This window comes from Microcaecilia unicolor, chromosome 13 (assembly GCF_901765095.1).
Source record: "Microcaecilia unicolor chromosome 13, aMicUni1.1, whole genome shotgun sequence".
Taxonomy (NCBI): Eukaryota; Metazoa; Chordata; class Amphibia; order Gymnophiona; family Siphonopidae; genus Microcaecilia; species Microcaecilia unicolor.
In genome coordinates, this window is record NC_044043.1 from 20,323,585 (window position 1) to 20,342,606 (window position 19,022).

At 48.2% G+C, this 19,022-nt stretch overlaps 2 protein-coding genes across 5 annotated transcripts in view; one reads left to right on the forward strand and one right to left on the reverse strand.

Annotated features, from left to right (window-relative positions):
- Positions 1-19,022, forward strand: part of CMTR2 (cap methyltransferase 2) — a 194,303-nt gene that overhangs the window by 122,514 nt on the left and 52,767 nt on the right. The window lies entirely within an intron of this gene.
- Positions 1-19,022, reverse strand: part of LIMK1 (LIM domain kinase 1) — a 252,371-nt gene that overhangs the window by 88,701 nt on the left and 144,648 nt on the right. For all 3 annotated transcript variants that reach the window (XM_030186154.1, XM_030186152.1, XM_030186153.1), the window contains 2 exons: positions 1,174-1,283; positions 91-297 (listed from right to left, as the gene is read on the reverse strand). In XM_030186154.1, the coding sequence (XP_030042014.1) occupies positions 91-297; positions 1,174-1,283 (317 nt within the window). The remainder of the gene's footprint in view (positions 1-90; positions 298-1,173; positions 1,284-19,022) is intronic.

Here is a 19,022-nt window from a genome sequence, read left to right on the forward strand (position 1 = left end):
AAGGTCATTTACTGAAGTGCTGCTGGCTTTAACGCTATTTTCAGCGATTCACAGATGTTTACTGCGCTTTGATTGCGCTTTGATACTTACTCTGTGACCCGCACTGTGCAAGAGTGATCGGAACCACATCCTGGGGCGCTGCAGGGTGGATCGATGGACACGGAGAACCCTCTCTTACCATCCGCAGAAGCAGGGATTGACACCAGGGTGACGGTGTGTGGCATTCGGGAGCATGGGGAATCCGGCAGGAGCTGATCTATCACTGGAGTAACCACCATCTGATAGTAACAGTGCCCACTGCAAAAGGGGTGGAGGAGGGAAGAAGGAGGGATGGAGAAAGAGTGTTTATAGTTGAAAAGAACAGGGGGTGTATAGGGTCACAGGGGGAAGATAGAATATATGTATTGGTGGGATTTTGTGTTAGGGAGCGAGGGCAGAGAGAAAGAGAGAGAGAGAAGTGTTTGATGGGAGGGGGGTCACACAGGAGAGAGGGTACATATATGACAGAGTCACATGGGAAGGGTGTGGGGGAGTCAAGTGGGTGGAAAAAGGATGTGGTTACGTGGCATGGTGAAGGAAAAATGTGCTCAAGTAATGGGAAGTGGGTATTAGTAAAGGAAGAGGTGTAACACATGCACAGTTGATGGGTCAGGGAGAGAACAGCAATGAAGGACAGAAAAAAACAGGATGAAATAAAAGAGATTATTAGGGTCTAAAAAGGTAGGAAAATATTATAGCAAAACAGCTATTTACTGCATAAGAGCAATGGCAATGATGCAGCCTGGCCTCTAGACTGACTACCGGAAAGCAGGTTCAGGAACATTTTTAGCTAGGCCGATATGGAGATCAACACCTTTTTAGGTCTGTGAGTGACCAAGAGGGCACAGATCTCCCAATTAGGACCTACCAGGTCCCCAAAAGAGACCCTAACTGGCCTCTGTCAGAGACAGGATGCTGGGCCAGTTAGACACGTGAGACATGGCTGGTTCTGATATGACTTATTTAATCTTCAATGGTCTTACACTGAGTTAATGAATGTCTTAGTAATTACTGCCAGGCCCTCTACCCTATCAACAACGCATTTCTTGGTCCTGTGCCAGCCACCTGACACCCTTCTGTGCCCTCAGGTTCTCCCTCCCTCCAGTCTTTACTGTGTGTACCAAAGGAACTCACCAGTAGAGTTTAGAGCGCTCCACCAGGGCGTACGTGTCACCATCACCAATGAAGGCCCGGCAGCTCAGGCAAACAAAACACTCCGGGTGATACTTGTGCTCCCCAGCCACCTGCAGAGACACAACACAGACATTGCCGAGCCTGGCATCTTCAGTCCATCAGCAAACACGTCTCACTGTTAGGAGGGGCTCATACTGATAGCAAAGGTTGCGCCTACTTCTCCAGATCTATTTCTTTATGGCTATCTAGGCATAGAAAGATACTGAAAACAGTGGCTGAGATTGCAGTGTTGACTCCAGTATTATTCGGCAGACCTGCTCCAGTCTTAGATATGTTTAAATAACTAAGAGTATGGATTGATCATCAACTGCTGTTTATGGCTAGTAAAAGGGGTTTTGGTAACCTGAGCAAATTTCATTCCTTAAAACATATGTGAGCCACCGAGCGAAAAGGTACCAAAAGTAGGGTATGTAATTTATTTATACCAGAGGAATATCAACTGCATAATTCTACAAAATTTAAGTCTCGGGGATTAAGTCTTTAAAAAATGAGAATGTTTATCAATAAAAAGTAATTAACCCCAGAAATCACATACCCCACTTTAGGTTCAAGCAGTTTCTAGGCTATAGAACATGAAAAACATTAGCTGTGAAAAAAACAAAATTGCATAGCCCCACTCTACTGACCCTACAGTATGCAAAGGAGCTTAGTTTCAAAAAAGCACATGGACAACTCAAAAATGCCCAAATGGACATCCATGTGCTTGAAACATCCAAATCCTGATTTTGCAAAGGCAGAAAAGGGACGCCCAAGACTGCAGTATATCCAAGTAGCAAGGGGGCATGTCGTGAGTGTGTTTTGGGTGGGACTAGGGACAGGCCAAAAAGAATGTCCTTAGGTCTGTTTCAGTCACCTGTAGAGTAGAAAAGGTGCTCTGACTGAGCAGCTGACCACTGGAGGACTTAAGGCATGACCCCACCTTACTGTCCCCTTTCCTCTCCCATGAAAGTAAAACCAGAATTACAATACACAATTACAATGCAAGAGTTAAAGTGGGATTTGAACCCGGGGTCCTTGGTTTAAAGCCCATTGTACTAACCACTAGATTGCCCTTCTGCTCTGCAGGGACATCTGTGGGGCCATTTTCTAAGAATGCTGCCAGACAGATGTCCTTGTCCCTGCTTTTTTGCCATTCATATGTTGGATGTTTTAGTTTTAAAATGGCTGTGTATGCTGGACATCCTCAGCACAAGGACGTCCATCTCGTATTTTCGAACAGGAAATCCTCACATATTTCCCTGTTGGAAAACACATGTGAAATGGACATCCGTTTTGGATGCTATGAGCTGGAGTCTCTATTCTGACTTGGACATCCTTTCGAAAATGCCCCTCCAAACTTTCATAGCCTTTATCTGTTATTTGTAACCCCTCGTTTGGTACGTTTTCGCTCAGCGGGTCACATATATTGGATGAATTCTCTTTGTACTCATTATTACATGCTCTCTTAATTTCACATATTGACTATGGGAACATAATTTACACTGGATTATCTTCTACTAACATGAAGAAATTACAAATACTGCTATTAGACTTTTGGGTGGTGCTTGGAAGTATGACTAAGGGCGTCTTTTACAAAGCGGCGGCAAGCCCAATACAGGCTTACCACACACTAAATGTGAACTACAACTGGCCTAACGCGGCCGCCGGTGGTAGTTCCAGGTCGAGCGCACACCATTTCCAGCGTTACAGAAAGGTTTTATTTTTTTCTAGTGCGGCAGTAACTTGGTGGTAATTGGGCATCGCCACACGCTGCTCAGTTACCGCAGGAGCCCTTGGGTGGCGGTAAATGCTCCCTGCTGCATGGCCACGCAGTAAGAGTTAGCTTACCGTGTGGCCTTTTTTTTTTTTTTTTGGGGGGGGGGGGGGGGGGGGCTTTTTACCTGCTGCAGTAAAAAGGACTCAGGCATGTGGGAAACACAGCCCCCATCACTACCGAAGGGCCATTTATCCCACAGATTAGTAAAAAGACACCTAACTAGTAATCATTTCTGTAGTGATACTAGATGTACTCAGTGCTGAATACATTATATGCAGGTATTTATTTATTTTATTTATTTTGTTGCATTTGTACCCCACATTTTCCCACCTATTTGCAGGCTCAATGTGGCTTACACAGTACCGAGAGGCGTAAGCCGCCTCCGGCGATGAAACAAATACAGAGTGATGTGGTAGAGAATGAGATGTATGTGTTACAGACACATAATAGAATCGAGAGAAGAAGAGTTATATAGAATTTAGAGAATTGCAGGCCTGGAGACTTAACCTGGACAGTCTGTTTACTAGCCAATTGAATTTTGCTAATGCTCGCCTACACCACACTCACTATGAAAAGAGAAATGAGATCAGTACTCAATTAGCCTATAAGTTGCATAAGCTGCAGTTGGAGCATCATATTTATAAATTGCACTTTTACTTAATTGTACTTGTTTGGGTAGTTCTAGGGTGACTCAGGAGTGTTTTAAGAACTTCTGTCATAACCTATACCAAAAAGATAAAAGACGTAGATATAGTAAACTATCTGGCAGAGGTTACTCTTCCAACTTTGACACCTACAGAGTGTGCCGGCTTGGAGGTAAGGATAAAAGTCAAGGAGATTTTAAAGGCCATTAAGGACTTGCCAGGAGGTAAATCCCATGACTTGGATGGTCTTGCAGGTGAATTTTATAAGGCCTTTTCTCATGATCTTGTGCCTCTACTGGCTGACGTCCTTAATGCTGTTTAAGATGGAGATGCCATGAAAGAAGCTATAAATAAATATAGAGTTCAATTTAAGTTATTGGTACTGGCACAGGGCCTATTACGATTGAACCTCTTTGTATTTTGCTTCATTAGCCATACCCTATATACCCGAGGGCTATAAATGATCATCGTATGAAAATTCCATCTACTGCTACGGCTCGCAGAGGTGTTACCAGGGAAAGTACATTTTTCTGATTGATGGGAAAGGTGAACAGAGAGGAAGAAACATTGCAAGATACTTATATATTGAAATCTGTTTTTATTTTGAGCGGTATATGTATCTGGAATGATTGTGTCTTTACTATCTTAAGATAGAATTTCTTTTCCGATTCTTTCAACTTTGTTTTTATGCTGGTAGCCGCCTAGACTTGCATGGCAAATGAGACTTATAGAAAATTTTAATACATGATATTACAGAGGAGGTCTCTTTAAAACAGTTTTTAACACATTTCTAAAAACATACTTTTTCTTGCAGGCCTTTGGCCAGGCTAATAAGATAGGAAGAGATGATAAAGCTGTTTGTTATTAGAAAAGGGAGGTGTGTGTGTGTGTGTGTATGGGGTTTATGAGCGTTTCTTGATGAGTCTAATTAGGTCTATCCTGTCTAAAACTAGAGTTGCTTTTCATTTTAATGGTATATTGCTATGTAAACTGCTATGACCTGTGAAAGCATAGACGTATATCACGTTTTAATAAACTAAACTACTCACATACACTTGGGTATACAACAAGACAGAAACAGATCAAGCCTCCCGCGGGCACTGAGCTGAGCAGCCTGTCTTCCTTTATCAGGGTGTCCTGACAGACGATCTGTGGCAAAATGTAAGAGCACGAGGGTATAAACGGAAAGGCTGATCAGCTTCCATTTAATCTATCTGAGTTTCTGATGACAATTGGTACAGGAGCATGCCCTAGTTACATAGGCTAATAATGATGGGAAGTGCTGTAAAAATCTTTTTAATCCCAAATTCGAAGAGCCAGTGAGTGGGTAAGATATCTAGATAAAACAGCCTAGTGGTTAGTGTAGCAGACTTTGATCCTGTAGAACTGGGCTTGATTCCCACTGCAGCTCTTTGTGACTCTGGGCAAGTCACTTAACCCTCCATTGCCCCAGGTACAAATACGTACCTGTATGTACTATGTAAAAGTTGCAAAAAACACAAAAAGGCGGTATATCAAGTCCCATTCCCTTTCCCTGACCAGACTTAGCTACATAATATCAGCCAGATAGCACTGACCAACTCACGTTTCAGTGCACCCCTGGAATGTCTCCAACTCTGACACTGTGGATAAAAATTTATCCAGACAAAATGGACCTGCTCAGCATTTTAGGGGGGGGGGGGGGGGTGCAGAGCAGGGGGAGCCATATCTACTAATTAGCCAAATATCAACTTCTAAAATTACTTTCTCCTCAGTGATGCTGCGTGGCACTGCTGGGCTCTGCTGTATGGTAGGGCCAGTCCCTGTTATGTGGTGTTACTAGGCTCTTTTGTATGGAAGTTCTAGCCCTGCTGTGTGGCAGATCTAGGCCATGTTGTGCTCTTCTGTCGCTGAATGTCCTCTCTATATCTGTTGATATAATGTCCCTACTGCTGTGGTGGCACTGATCTGTTTTCACTACCTACCCTTTTAATATCTTCTTACACTGAATTTACTTTACTAACAGGTATAAAAATGTTTTAGGATGGACAATGTAAGCAGAAATGGTTCTCCTAGAAACTGTTAATTTACAGATCTTGGATTTTTGGTTATGTTTTGAGACATTTGGATTAACCAATGGTTGTTTTTGTTTATGGTTGTATGGACTCATATGTCAGTTTTTGCCTAACTTTAGTAATTCCCCTTTGTTTGTTCCTGTTTGGTGTGTATTATGTATTTGTTCTGTTGCAACAGCTGTATTTTCCATTAATGTTTGTATATGAGAGTTCTATGCTAATTTCTGTATTGTATTTTGAACATTTAATAAAGTATTTTACACATTAAAAAAAACATAAATATTCACTGAAATGTAAACTGTTCCTCAGTGGACTTCCATAGAAACTATTATATCTTAAAAAGTTATTGCAATCAACTGCCTTGCAGAATAATGAAGTAAATAATTGTCTAGTCCGTTTAATTAGTAGAATATCCAACATTCAGTACTATCAACATTACAAGACAATGTTGGAGGGTTTTTGGTGTTTTTAATGGTAATGATTTTATGTAAGTAAATCTGTATACCACATTGTAAAACAAGTTTTTTTTTTATTTCACCAATAATATTGCAGCATATCAGAATTTTATAAATAATTACATTTGAGTAATAAAAAAAAATGGAAGCTGCACAAGTGTCATACTACTTCTCCTGAAAGCTGCAGCCAAGATGACTGTTGGCCTCTGATTTTGGCAGGATGACAGACAGACAGGTGGACAACTCTATAAGTGGGCACCTGATAGAAGCCTGTCCTGTAGTACAGCAGGCGCATACTTTCTCTTACAGAGTACTAGTCTAAAGGTCTATAAAATACTGAGTGGAGTGGAACAGGTAGACATGAATTGCTTGTTCTTTCCAAAAATACTAGGACTAGGGGGCACGCAATGAAGCTACAAAGCAGTAAATTTAAAAATCGGAGAAAATATTTCTTCTCTGAACATGTAATTAAACTTTCTATTCATTGCCAAAGAATATGGTAAAAGCAGTTATCTTAGCGGGGTTTAAAAAAAGGTTTGGATAATTTCCTAAAAGAAGTCCATAACTCATTATTAAGATAGGAAAATCCACTGCTTATTTCTAGGATAAGCAGCATAAAATCTGTTTTACTGTTTTGGGATCTTGCCAGGTACTTGTGATCTGGATTGGCCACTGTTAGAAAAAGGATACCGGGCTTGATTGACTTTCGATCTGTCCCAGTATGGCAACGCTTACATTCTTATGGGTGATGTGCTATGTAAGATACGTATATATTTACAGAATAACGCTTAGGTGCAAATTTGGCATATATGTTCACAAAACACATCTTGGAATCACTATGGATTAAAATTCCACGTGTAAAGGGGAACAGGATAGTGATAGGAGTGTACTACCATCCACCTGGCCAGAACAAACAGACGGATGCAGGAATGTTAAAGGAAATTAGGGATGCAAACAAACTGGGCAACACAATAATAATGGGTGATTTCAATTACCCCGATACTGACTGGGTAAAAGTAACATCAGGGCATGCTAGGGAGGTAAAATTCCTTGACGAAATCAAGGACTGCTTTATGGAGCAGCTGGTACAGGAGCCGACAAGAGAAGGAAAAAATCTTGACCTAGTCCTTACTGGAGCGCATGATCTGGTGCGGGAGGTAATGGTGCTGGGGCCACTTGATAACAGTGATCATAATATGATCGGATTTGATATTACCTTTGAAGTAAGTATACATGGGAAATCAAATACGTTAGCGTTTAACTTTAAAAAAGGAGACTATGGTAAAATGAGAAGAACAGTGAAAAAAAAAAAAAACTTAGAGGAGCGGCTGCGAGGGTCAAAAATTTACATCCGGCAAGGGTGCTGCTCAAAAACATCATCCTGGAAGCCCAGGCATATTCTGCGTATTAAAAAAGGAGGATGGAAGACCAAATGACAGCCGGCATGGTTATAAAGTGAGGTGAAGGAAGCTATTAGAGCTAAAAGAAAATTCTTCAGAAATTGGAAGAAGGAACCCACTGAAAATAATAAGAAACAGCATAAGGAATGTCAAGTCAAATGCAAAGCGCTGATAAGGAAGGCTAAGAGGGACTTCGATAAAAAGGTTGCGTTGGAGGTAAAAACACATGGAGGGGCATAATGGAAAGATCGTCCAAGTACGAATTAGGACGTTCTTACGAAAACGTCCAAAAATAGACATGTATAATGGGAAAATAGTGTGGGCGTTTTTCGATAATCGATTATCCCTGTAAGAAAACAATCAAATGACGAGCGCATAAGCGTGACTAAATTGGGCGCCCTAACACGGTCGATTATTGCAGGTGCAAACGACCAAATCACGTGGTGTGTAAAATAATGTACATAGGTGTATCGCAAGTACAGTACATGTTGTTCAGGCCATCCAGGTACGGGAAAATATGAGGAACGCGTATATGTGTCAACTACAGACATATCATGCTGCTCCACCCATACTTTCATCATATGTGCCCATCTGAATGTCCGGATCTGCATGCACTGTACACCTACTGAACATGCAGCTATATGCATATTGTGTATATGTGAAAAGGGTCGGGTGGGGTGCGTCATACTCATCTATATAAGGCACGTTCCACACACGTGCAGGCATGTGCACGTCAAAGACGTCTATGCTTACGAGGGCGTCCACGTGCTGATAGGGGCCATATATGGAATGGTCATCCATATATGGAGCTGTGCATGAAACGACGTCCCTCACGCAAGGTCGTCTATATAAGGCACTTCTTTTCCAACACGTGGAAAAATGGCACAACGGCGAGAGCCCAATTTTGGCGAACAAGAGAGCTTGCTGCTCGTCAGGCTGTGCCTAAGACACCGCCATCGCCTTTTTGTACAGCACCACCACCTGCCCCCCAGGCTGCAGGCCATGCGAGCCTGGTCCCGCATCTGGGACAGGCTAGAAAGGTAAGGTTATGGCCCAACCCCCCTCCCCTCCTGTACCTACACATATAACAGCTCCGTCATCAATGTTACCAGCAGTAACTGGAGTGTCCATGCAAGGATCATGAGTAATATAGGAACACGCACAATCACTAATAATTTGTATGTTATTGAAACGACCACCATTCCCACATCCCTACAAGAATGTATTTCGTTAGGTTAGGTATGTGACTATTCTATTAGTGTTATGTGACAATTTCGTTAGTTATGTGAAGGCCACATTTTCCAACCCCTCTTTGCAGCCAGTGGGTTACAACGCATCCGAATAGTGGAAGCATGAGACCAATGAAACCTATACCATACTTTATAACATGGTCATGATAACACATATAAAGTAGTTTAACAAGCATCTAATATAATAAAACGCACCGTGAACGTTCTAATGAGGACAACGTTCTGAAGCCATCTGACGTCACTCCCTGAGTCCCTGGCTGTAGGGTTCGTGGTGTTCGTGGCCTTCGTGGTGTGAAGCCATCCAGCCGTCTCTGCCCCGCCCTCGCGTCTAAACAAACAAATCCGGAAGCGAAGCGTCAGGGAAGGAGGCGGCGCTCCCGACGTCTACCCTTCCCTTCGCTGTGTTCCGCCTTCAAAACAAGGCGGAACACAGCGAAGGGAAAGCTAGACGTCGGGAGCGCCGCCTCCTTCCCTGACGCTTCGCTGCACGAACCGCCACGGAGGTAAAGTTAAAAAGAATAAAAAAAAAAAAAAAAAGGGATGCATGGATGCGAAGGGGTGGGGGGGCATGGATGCGAAGGGGGGGGCATGGATGCGAAGGGGGGGGCATGGATGCGAGGCATGGATGCGAAGGGGGGGCATGGATGCGAAGGGGGGGGGGGGAGAAGAGGGCGGGCCAGGCTGGGACATGGCAGAGAGAGTAGCATGGATGCGAGGGGGGGGGGGTCATGGAAGGGCGAGAGGGGACTTGCTGGAAAAGGATGAATGGAGGCGGCAGGGGACAGAGGAGCATGGATGGGTATGGATTAGGAGGGCAGGGCACAGGGAGAGAGGGGAATTACTGGAAATGGATGAATGGAGGGGGCAGGGGACAGAGGAGCATGGATGGGCATGGATTGGGAGGGCAGGACTCAGGGAGAGAGGGAAATTGCTGGATAGGGAAAAATGGAGGGGCCAGGTGACAGATGAGCATGGATGGGCATGGATTGGAAGGGCAGGACTCAGGGAGAGGGGAATTGCTGGATAGGGATGAATGGAGGGGACAGATGGGCATGGATGGATATGGATTGCAGAGCAGGCCTCAGGCAGAGAGAGCAAATGCTGGATAGGGAAAAATGGAGGGGCCAGGTGACAGAGGAGCATGGATGGGCATGGATTGGAAGGGCAGGACTCAGGGAGAGGGGAATTGCTGGATAGGGATGAATGGAGGGGACAGATGGGCATGGATGGATATGGATTGCAGAGCAGGCCTCAGGCAGAGAGGGGAAATGCTGGATAGGGAAAAATGGAGGGGCCAGGTGACAGAGGAGCATGGATGGGCATGGATTGGAAGGGCAGGACTCAGGGAGAGGGGAATTGCTGGATAGGGATGAATGGAGGGGACAGATGGGCATGGATGGATATGGATTGCAGAGCAGGCCTCAGGCAGAGAGGGGAAATGCTGGATAGGGATGAATGGAGGGGGCAGGTGACAGACAAACATGGATGGCCATGGATTGGGAGGGCAGGGCTCAGGGACAGAGGGGAATTGCTGGAAAAGGATGAATGGAGGGGGCAGGGGACAGATGGCCATGGATTGGGAGGGCACGGCTCACACTCTCTCTCTCATATACAATGTCTTTCTGACTCTCACTCTCACACACTCTGTCTCACACAGTATCACATTCACTCTCTATGTGCCACACAGTCACTCACACACTCACTTGGTGTCATACACTCACTCTCACAGAGAATCTGTGTCTCACACACACTCTCTCTGTTGCCCACACACACACACTCTCTCTCACACTGTGTCTCACATACACACACTCTCATTCTCACACACACTCTCTCACAAACACACTCACACCCAGACTCACTCTCTCTCTCACACACTCACACTTTCACTCTGACTCTCAAACAGTGACTCTCACATACTCTCCCAAACATACACACTCCAAGGAAAACCTTGCTAGCGCCCGTTTCATTTGTGTCAGAAACGGGCCTTTTTTACTAGTACATTATAATGTATACAAACGGTACTGTCTGGCCTCATGCCCACCTCTCTGGCATCATCTGCATAGGAACCAACTCGGTGGCTGCTGTGGGTGCTTGACTACCCCACCCCCAATATCAAATAAATGCCTTGTATGTATGGAGGGAGGGGTCATCTCCACTGGGAGTTCCACCCCCCAAAATGTTAAAAAGGTGGCTCCTATGATTCAGTACCAATGGAGGTGCCTCCCCCCCCCCCAACACTGTAGACCCTCTCTCTCTGGTATGTGAATAGCAAATGAATGTGTGCAGAGGACAAAAAGGACCAACCCCCCTGACCCCTGCTCTACAAACTTATATCTTACAGACGCTTTGGAGTCCACCGGGACCTGGAGTCCCTCAGGAGGCGGTTCCGCCGTGTGAGGCGGGAGAGGCCCGACCTCATCCGGGCGGTGCGAAGGCACCTCAGGGTTCGCCGTAAGTATTCAAAAACAGGACACCTGTACAGATTACTACATACATTTCATGAATAATGCAAATGTGTTGTACAATATCAATTCCCATGTGCCTAATAGCCACCTAGTAAGTAATACCATATCTGTCCCAGATCAAGGATGCAGGTTGCAGGGGTTCTCCCATAAGCGTGCCTGCAACGTCCGACCATCCCCCCGAGATGAATGAGATGATATGCCACACTTTACTATTCCCCTTACTGGGGTGGCTGATTAGTGTGTCCTGGTACAGCTGCCTGAGGCCCTACTTTTACTGCATGTTATGGCCTCACATAAAAGAATTGTGCTCAACACCCTTCCCACTGCCCCCCCCCCCCAATAACTCCTACAACAACTGCCCATCAACCCCTCGTTGCATCTCACAATGCAAACATGCTGGTCAGCAATGAATTTGGTATGGCAACATGTCCTGCGTGGTGTGTGTCAGAGGAGGGTCCAGGGTTCTGTGTCATGTCATCTGATGCAGCTCATTCCCCATGGGCATAGGCTACGCCTTACCACACCCTGCCCCATCCCCTGCCTCACGCCACCCAGCTACTGCACTATGCAAGCCATGTTGTATGCACTGATCTCAATCACACTCCTTTTACATACACAGGGCTCCACCAGCAGGAGGCCGAGCGTGCTGATGAGGAGGGCCACCACCTCCAGGAGGAGGAGGAGGAGCAGGAGCAGGAGGAGGAGGAACAGCAAGAGGAGGGGCACCTGGATGAGGAGGAGGAGGAGGAGGAGCAGCCAGGCCAGGAGCCGGGCCACCAGGAGGAGGAGGAGGAGGAAGAGGAGGAGGAGGAGGGGGTCCTCATCATTGATGAGGATGAGGACAGACATCAGGACCCCTCCCCACCTGCACCTCCATATGAAGCATCCCCCTCCCCTCAGCCATCTCCATCCCCTGAGGCACCTCCATCGCCTCAGCCAGCGCCATCGCCTGGCCCACCTCCATCTCCTGGGCCATCATCTTCAATGTCCCCTGGCCCACCTCCAGCCTTTGGCCCTGCAACGGTGGTGCGGCTCCTGCAGCAGCTGGTAGATGGCCAGCAGCAGCTTCTAGTTGGCCAGCACCAGCTGCTGCAGGAGGTGAGAGCCCTACGGCAGGGCAATGAGCAGCTCCAGGGCCCACTAAGGGTACTGCTGGGCCTGCTCACTGCCCTGCTACAGAGGGCCTTGCTCAGAGGGCGTGGCCGCCCTTAATTTAAATAGGGGGGGGCCTGTTGGGGGTGTGGGGAGTGGGTGGGGGAGGGAATTGTTGGGGTTGTGTGTGTGGGGGGAGGGAAATGTTGGGGGTTCTGTGGGGGGGGGGGAGGGAATTGTTGGGGTTGTGTGTGTGGGGGGAGGGAAATGTTGGGGGTTCTGTGGGGGGGAGAGGGAATTGTTGGGGTTGTGTGTGTGGGGGGAGGGAAATGTTGGGGGTTCTGTGGGGGGGGGAGAGAATTGTTGGGGTTGTGTGGGGAGTAGGGCATTGTTGGGGGTTATTTTGTAGGGGTGGGGGGGAAATAAATGTTTCTCTTACAATATAACTATCAGGGTGTGTGTGTGTGTTTGTCTCCCTTGTGCATTACATATCACCAAATGGTGCTGTTGAGTTGAGAGGAAGGAGGCAGCAATATGCATAGCATTAAATGTGCTGTGTGAATGAGAAGGTGATGTATGTCTGAGAATGTTGGCCATACAGACCGCCACCTCTTCATTCCAACCTGCATGGCCATATGTGCAGGGGGGTTGGGCCGGGGAGGCTGGATGGATATTTGTGTTCATTAATAAAAATGGCCAGCCAGCATCTCTCTCTCCCTCCCTCCCCTCCACCATACTGACCCACAATACAGAGTGCCATCAATAAGAGATTAATAGTGTACCACGTGTGATCTGCCAGGTACACACTTCCACATAACTCCAGGTACCACATACACAGTGTTTGCTGTCTGATGGACACATATCCTTACCCACAAGCCACATTGGTGTGTGTGTGTGGGGGGGGGGGGGGGGGGGGGCCCAAGAAGGACCTACAAACAGCTGGCTCATATTTTCACATTGAATACATCAGCTATGGTATATAATGCTGAGGAGCAAAAGGGAAACAATGGGAAACCCAATAGATGGATGGTTACTTCATCACAGTTGCAATGTAATACTTGTGTTAGAGAAGGGCACAAATAAAAATGGTGCTCATTATTTGCAGCTGTGATCACACTTTCTCCAGTAGTCAATCAAGGTGTGTTACATTCAAGTATTCTGGGTTTGTATCAAACTTTGTCCCTGAAGTGACTTGCCTTAGGTGGGATTTGAACCAGCAACCTTATGATTATAAGGCTGGTGCTCTAACCACTAGGCCACAGCAGCCACCAGGCTTTAGCCACCACCAGTTACTTTGGGTTGGTACCTGTACACACACCCCTCTCCCTCACCACCACGTCATAGGCCTCAGTGGCACTACCTGTAGCCACCTCGATCATTTTGTCCAGGCTACCGATTAAAAACAATGTAATGTGCATGTTCCCTACTACCTATGGAGCAATTTAGGAAGGTGTTCCATAATGTGCTATACACATCCATTGCATTAATCATTCTCCCCTCCCCCGCCTATGGACCTTGAAAATGGGTGGCCACTTGATAAATGGGGACTGGGGTACACCACATAAACAAGGAAGATGGAACCTACCGGGAACCAATACAGCACCTCCAACAGCTGGCCCACACCACTGAGGACCTGCCAACCCCACAGTACAGTGCAGAGGAACCTGGTGAAAACAGAGCTACCTAACATCTGACTCCAGACTACATACATACAGTGAATGCACACTCCTTGACTATGAGCACAAAAAGAAGAGGTGGCAGACAAATGAGAGCTTACCATGAACGTCTGTTTCAAGACTGTGTAGTGCGCCTTTTATCTTCTGGAACATTAGCTGCACATCTCCCTGATTGAAATGACCCTTACCGAGGGGTGCATGATTTGGGCCGACTGTACTAAATTCTTGGCCCCCACACACTGCCTGCTACAAACCAGGCAGAGAGAATGGGAGAAAGGAAGGGAGCATCAGGGGATGTGGAAGACAGGAAACGGAAGGCGTGGTGGCTGAGGGCCAATAATAATTCCCCCCCCCCTAAATACACAGGTGTACCCAAGCATACATTGCTAAACACATACCTTCATATAAGTGAGGGTAAAACCCTGTAAATGATTATTACGAACAACCGGCAAGGTTTCAGTGCAGGAAATGGCAGGTAAATTGGCAATGAAGAAAGGGAAGGCAGGTGGAGACGCCCATACTTATCTACTCATAATCGAAACCATGTGTTCCTAATCGCTATCTGAGCTGGGCACGCTTAGGAATTGTGTGTAAAATGGAACAACAAACGCCCATATCAGAAACGCCTATTCCCCCGTCTCAATGGGCGTTCTTGGCGCCAATATAAACGCCCACTCCGTATTTTCGAAAACCCCATTGGTACAATGCCACCACGCATGCTGCCGACCCGGAAGGGTAATTTTGTTGAAGCAGAGGTGGAGCTCCTGGTCCAAGAAATAGTACAGCGGCACCGGAGTCTGTTTGCTCCCACAGGGCAGAGGCTGGCTGCAACAATAAAGCAGCGCGAATGGGAGGCAGTACGGGACAGCCTGAATGCTGTCTTCCATGCTGGGAGAGACGTGGAGGACTGCAAGAGGAAGTGGCGGAAGCTGAGGAGGGATGTTCGGAGGAAGGCGGGGGCCAATCCCCCAGGCAATGACACTGCCAACCTCACGCCCATGGAGCTGATGGTGCACTCCCTCCTACCCCAGGAGGGCATCCACGGGATTGGCTCCCTGGACACCTCGGGCCAGGCTGAGGACTCAGGTAGGTGTTTCATTATGCAGTTGGGGTATCTGTTGTGCTGCAGTACACTTGTGTTATAGAAGTTGGGGTCAGGGGGAGGGAGGTGAGGAGTGGGGGGCAGGAGGAGGGAGGTGGGGGGGGGGGGAGTATCTCTGGCTGTCTTTATGTATATTAACAGGCCACCTTTATGATGCTGTTGTGACCTGGTAACCCCTACTCACTAGCTCTCTACCCTTACTCCCTATCCCTACCGTTGTCATTGGGTTTCCTCTTACTTGTCCTGTGTGCCCATATTTATTGAATTGTAAGCTCTATTTGAGTAGTGGTAGTGGTCATGTGTGTTATAGGAGCAAGCAGACAGGGTGGGTGCTGTGTGTGTGTGTGAGCACCCCCAATATTGAGGAAAGATCATGTAGCTGTGCAGGGAGGAGTGTTGGTCACTGGGCTTAGCACCCCCAATACTACTTTCCAGTTGGCTCCTATGGGTGTGTGTAGGTTACTACTGTGGCAGAACTTTGGGGGCCGTCCTTCCCTACTACTCCCTCCTATATTCCCATTAACAAACTGTGCCTAGTTCCTCCTGTGACCTCTGTGCTCTACTGAGTGTGGGCCACATGCATTCAACTGAAGGAGCCTGTAATGGGGGTCATAAAGCAGTTCTATGCAGTTTAGCAAGTCAGTAGTAACACAACACATGCTGCAATGTTGTTCAATGTAACAATTATACAACTAACAGCTTGTCCACAACGTTGTGAGTGGTGTCCTTCTCTTGGCTGCTCATCCACCACCTCTACCCAGCTGCCTGTGGGGCTCTCTCTTTCGCACCCGTGTCAATTCCATTCCTCCTCACCATCTCTTTGCTGGGTCATCAGGTTGGGGGACATGCCAATGTATATGAATGCTGAAAGACAAAAGTGGGTTATTTGCACCAACACTATTCCTCACTCTTGTGCTATACAGGTGATGACTCAGAGGAGGCTGGCCCTAGTGGCCTGCAAGGCCAACGCCCTACACCAGCAGTCCAGCCTCAACCTCCACAGCCTGCAGCACCAGCAGTCCAGCCTCCACCACCTGCACCAGCTGTGCAGCCTCTGCGTCCACCACCACCTGCACCAGCTGTCCAGCCTCTGCCACCACCACCACCACCTGCAGCACCAGCTGTGCAGCCTCTGCGTCCACCACCACCACCTGCAGCACCAGCTGTCCAGCCTCTGCCACCACCACCACCACCACCTGCAGCACCAGCAGAGGCCGCACCTCCAGCACCGGAGGACTTTGGTGAGGAGGAGGAGGGCCCAGCTCCCCGCCAGAGGCCATCCGGCCAAAGGAGGCAACTCCTGCGGCTGGCCACGGAACTACTCCGCCACAACGTGCGCTTGGAGGAGTACCGGCAGCAGAAACTGGAGCTGCAGCGCCAAGCACTGGAAGCACAGCAGCGAGCTCACCAGGAACTCCTCCAGGCGCAACGTGAAGGCCACCAGGAGGTGCTCCAGCAACTGAAACGGCTGGAGCAGAGCATCCAACACCTGCGCCCTCAGGGCACCGCGCCTACTCCAGCCCCCCGTGCTGCTGGAGCAGCCCCTGCCATCAACATCCTCCTCCACTGACCACCACCAACCACCAGCTAAGAGGTGGGCATTGCGATCCTCAGCCTCCGCACCCACTCCTGCAGCACCCACCAAATCTGCTCCCATTCTGGGTCCTGTGGCCAGACCACTAGAACCAAGAAGGTGGCCCGATTTCCACGGTGCAGCCGAAGCCGCAGGCTGCCGTGGGGATAGGGAGGAGGAGGACACTGGGAGCAGCAGCTCAGAAGAGGGTGAAGAGACTTCCCGTGCAGCACCAGCTGCAAAGGAAGGGCGTGGGAGGGGTAGGAGGGGACGGGGGAAGGGAAGGGGAAAATGATGGGACATGCTGTAGGGTGAGGGTTGGTGGGAGGGGGGTGGGTGTGGGAGGGGGGTGGTGGTGGTGGTGGGGTTGAACACACACATGCACTTAATGTAAAAAATAAATGTTCACTTACTTTCACCTAAAACTTGTTTCAATGAGTCTTTGTCTTGCTCTTACGCCAAGCTGGTAGGCATTGAGCTCTGCTCTGTGGGCTGGGGGTGGAGGGGGCTCCTCTTCCAGCTCATCTGGGGCCTCTTCTGGTGGTGGCTGTGGCTCCTCTGGGAGAGGCTGTCCTCTGCGCTGGGCCAAATTGTGTAACATGCAGCATGCCACAAAGATCTTGGCCACCTTTTCTGGACTGTAGAGCAGCTCTCCTCCAGACCGGTCCAGACAGCGGAAGCGGTTTTTCAATAAACCAAAGGTGCGCTCAATGATCCCCCGGGTGCTGCGATGTCGCCTGTTGTAGGTTTCTTCTGGCCTTGGTTGTGGGTGGATCAGGGGGGTCATGAGCCATGTCCTCTGCGGGTAGCCTCGGTCACCTTTGCAGAAAAGCAGAATGAGATAGATGAGTGTGTATCGCTTGGAGCAGGTACAGGGGGGGGCGGGGGGATTTGGATAGTGGGTTGTGGTGGAAGAAGCCAGGGCGGAGGGTTGCCCAGTGGAGGAGGTCTAGTATGGGTGGTACATGCATGTTGCACTTACCTAGTAGCCATCCACCAATGAACTCCCCTCGCTCGAACCTGTGGAAGATGCCCGAGTGCCCGGCACACACGTCTAATATCTCCCCCTGGGCATCACATACAACTTGCATGTTCATAGAATGAAATGCCTTCCTATTTCTGTAGGTGGCTTCGTGTGGCCGGGGGGGGGGTCTGAGGGCTACGTGTGTGCAGTCTATCACACCGATGACCGAGGGGAATCTAGCAACAGCATAGAAGGCGGCCATGTTGTTGTGCAGGGCCTGGGGGGTGGTGGGGAAAGTGATGTAGTGTGAGGTGTGAGTGATAAAGGCATCCAGGAACTGGGTGAGACAGTGTGAAATAGAAGCCTGGGTGAGGCCTGTGTTAGCAGCTAATACGGATTGAAAACTGCCAGTGGCCAGGACAGAGAGAGCGGAAGTGATTTTGAGGTGGGATGGGGTTATTACTACGTGTCTGGGGCTGAAGGAGGGGTTTCAGCTGCTCACACAGCTGACGAATGGTGGCCCTATCAAACCTGAACCTTGTTAGACACTGCTGGTCAATGAGTTGTAGGAAGGTGGTGCGGGGCCTAAACACTCAGGGCCGTGAATACCTCCTGCGGTGGGTGGCCTCTTCGTGTAGCATGCATGCCACAAGTGCATCCCCACCACCAGTGCAAGTATTAGGACTAGTAGTCAAACAAACAGCAACACACACAGATCTTTCACTTCCAGCCACCACGCCCTCTGGCCACTCGCTCGCCAAACAGTACAGGAACACAGAGACAAACGGAGGTCAGGGAATAGAGTATACACGTGGGAGGAGTGAATGGGGAGGGATAGGGGGAGGGGAAGGGGGCGATGCAGCAAAGGAGTAGGAGTAAGGAACGGTCAAAGGGTAAGACACAAAAAGAGGCAGGGCACACAGACGACCGTCACAGGTACTCAACACGCTCGGCTTTCTCTCTGCAACCACCACTTCAGCTCTTCCACCAACAATATCGCCACTCTCCAACTACACACAATCGCTAATGGGTCTAAAGACGCTTTCCCCCTTGCTCTGGTCGCTTTTATTTCGGGTCCATCATATTACGCCCATCTTCCCGCTCAACCAGAGCCATTTCGCTATTCGTTATACGTTGTACCCGTCCACGTCGTATCACCGCCCCTAACACGCCCCCGACACGCCTCTTATTTGGACATTTTTACGTGAACGTACGAGCGACACGGACGCACTGAAACATTGCTTTCGATTATATGGATTTACTCGTTTTTGTGAGATAAACGTCCATCTCCAGATTTAGGTCGGAACTTGGGCGTTTTTCTCGTTCGATTATAAGCAGGATAGTAAACATTTTTTAGG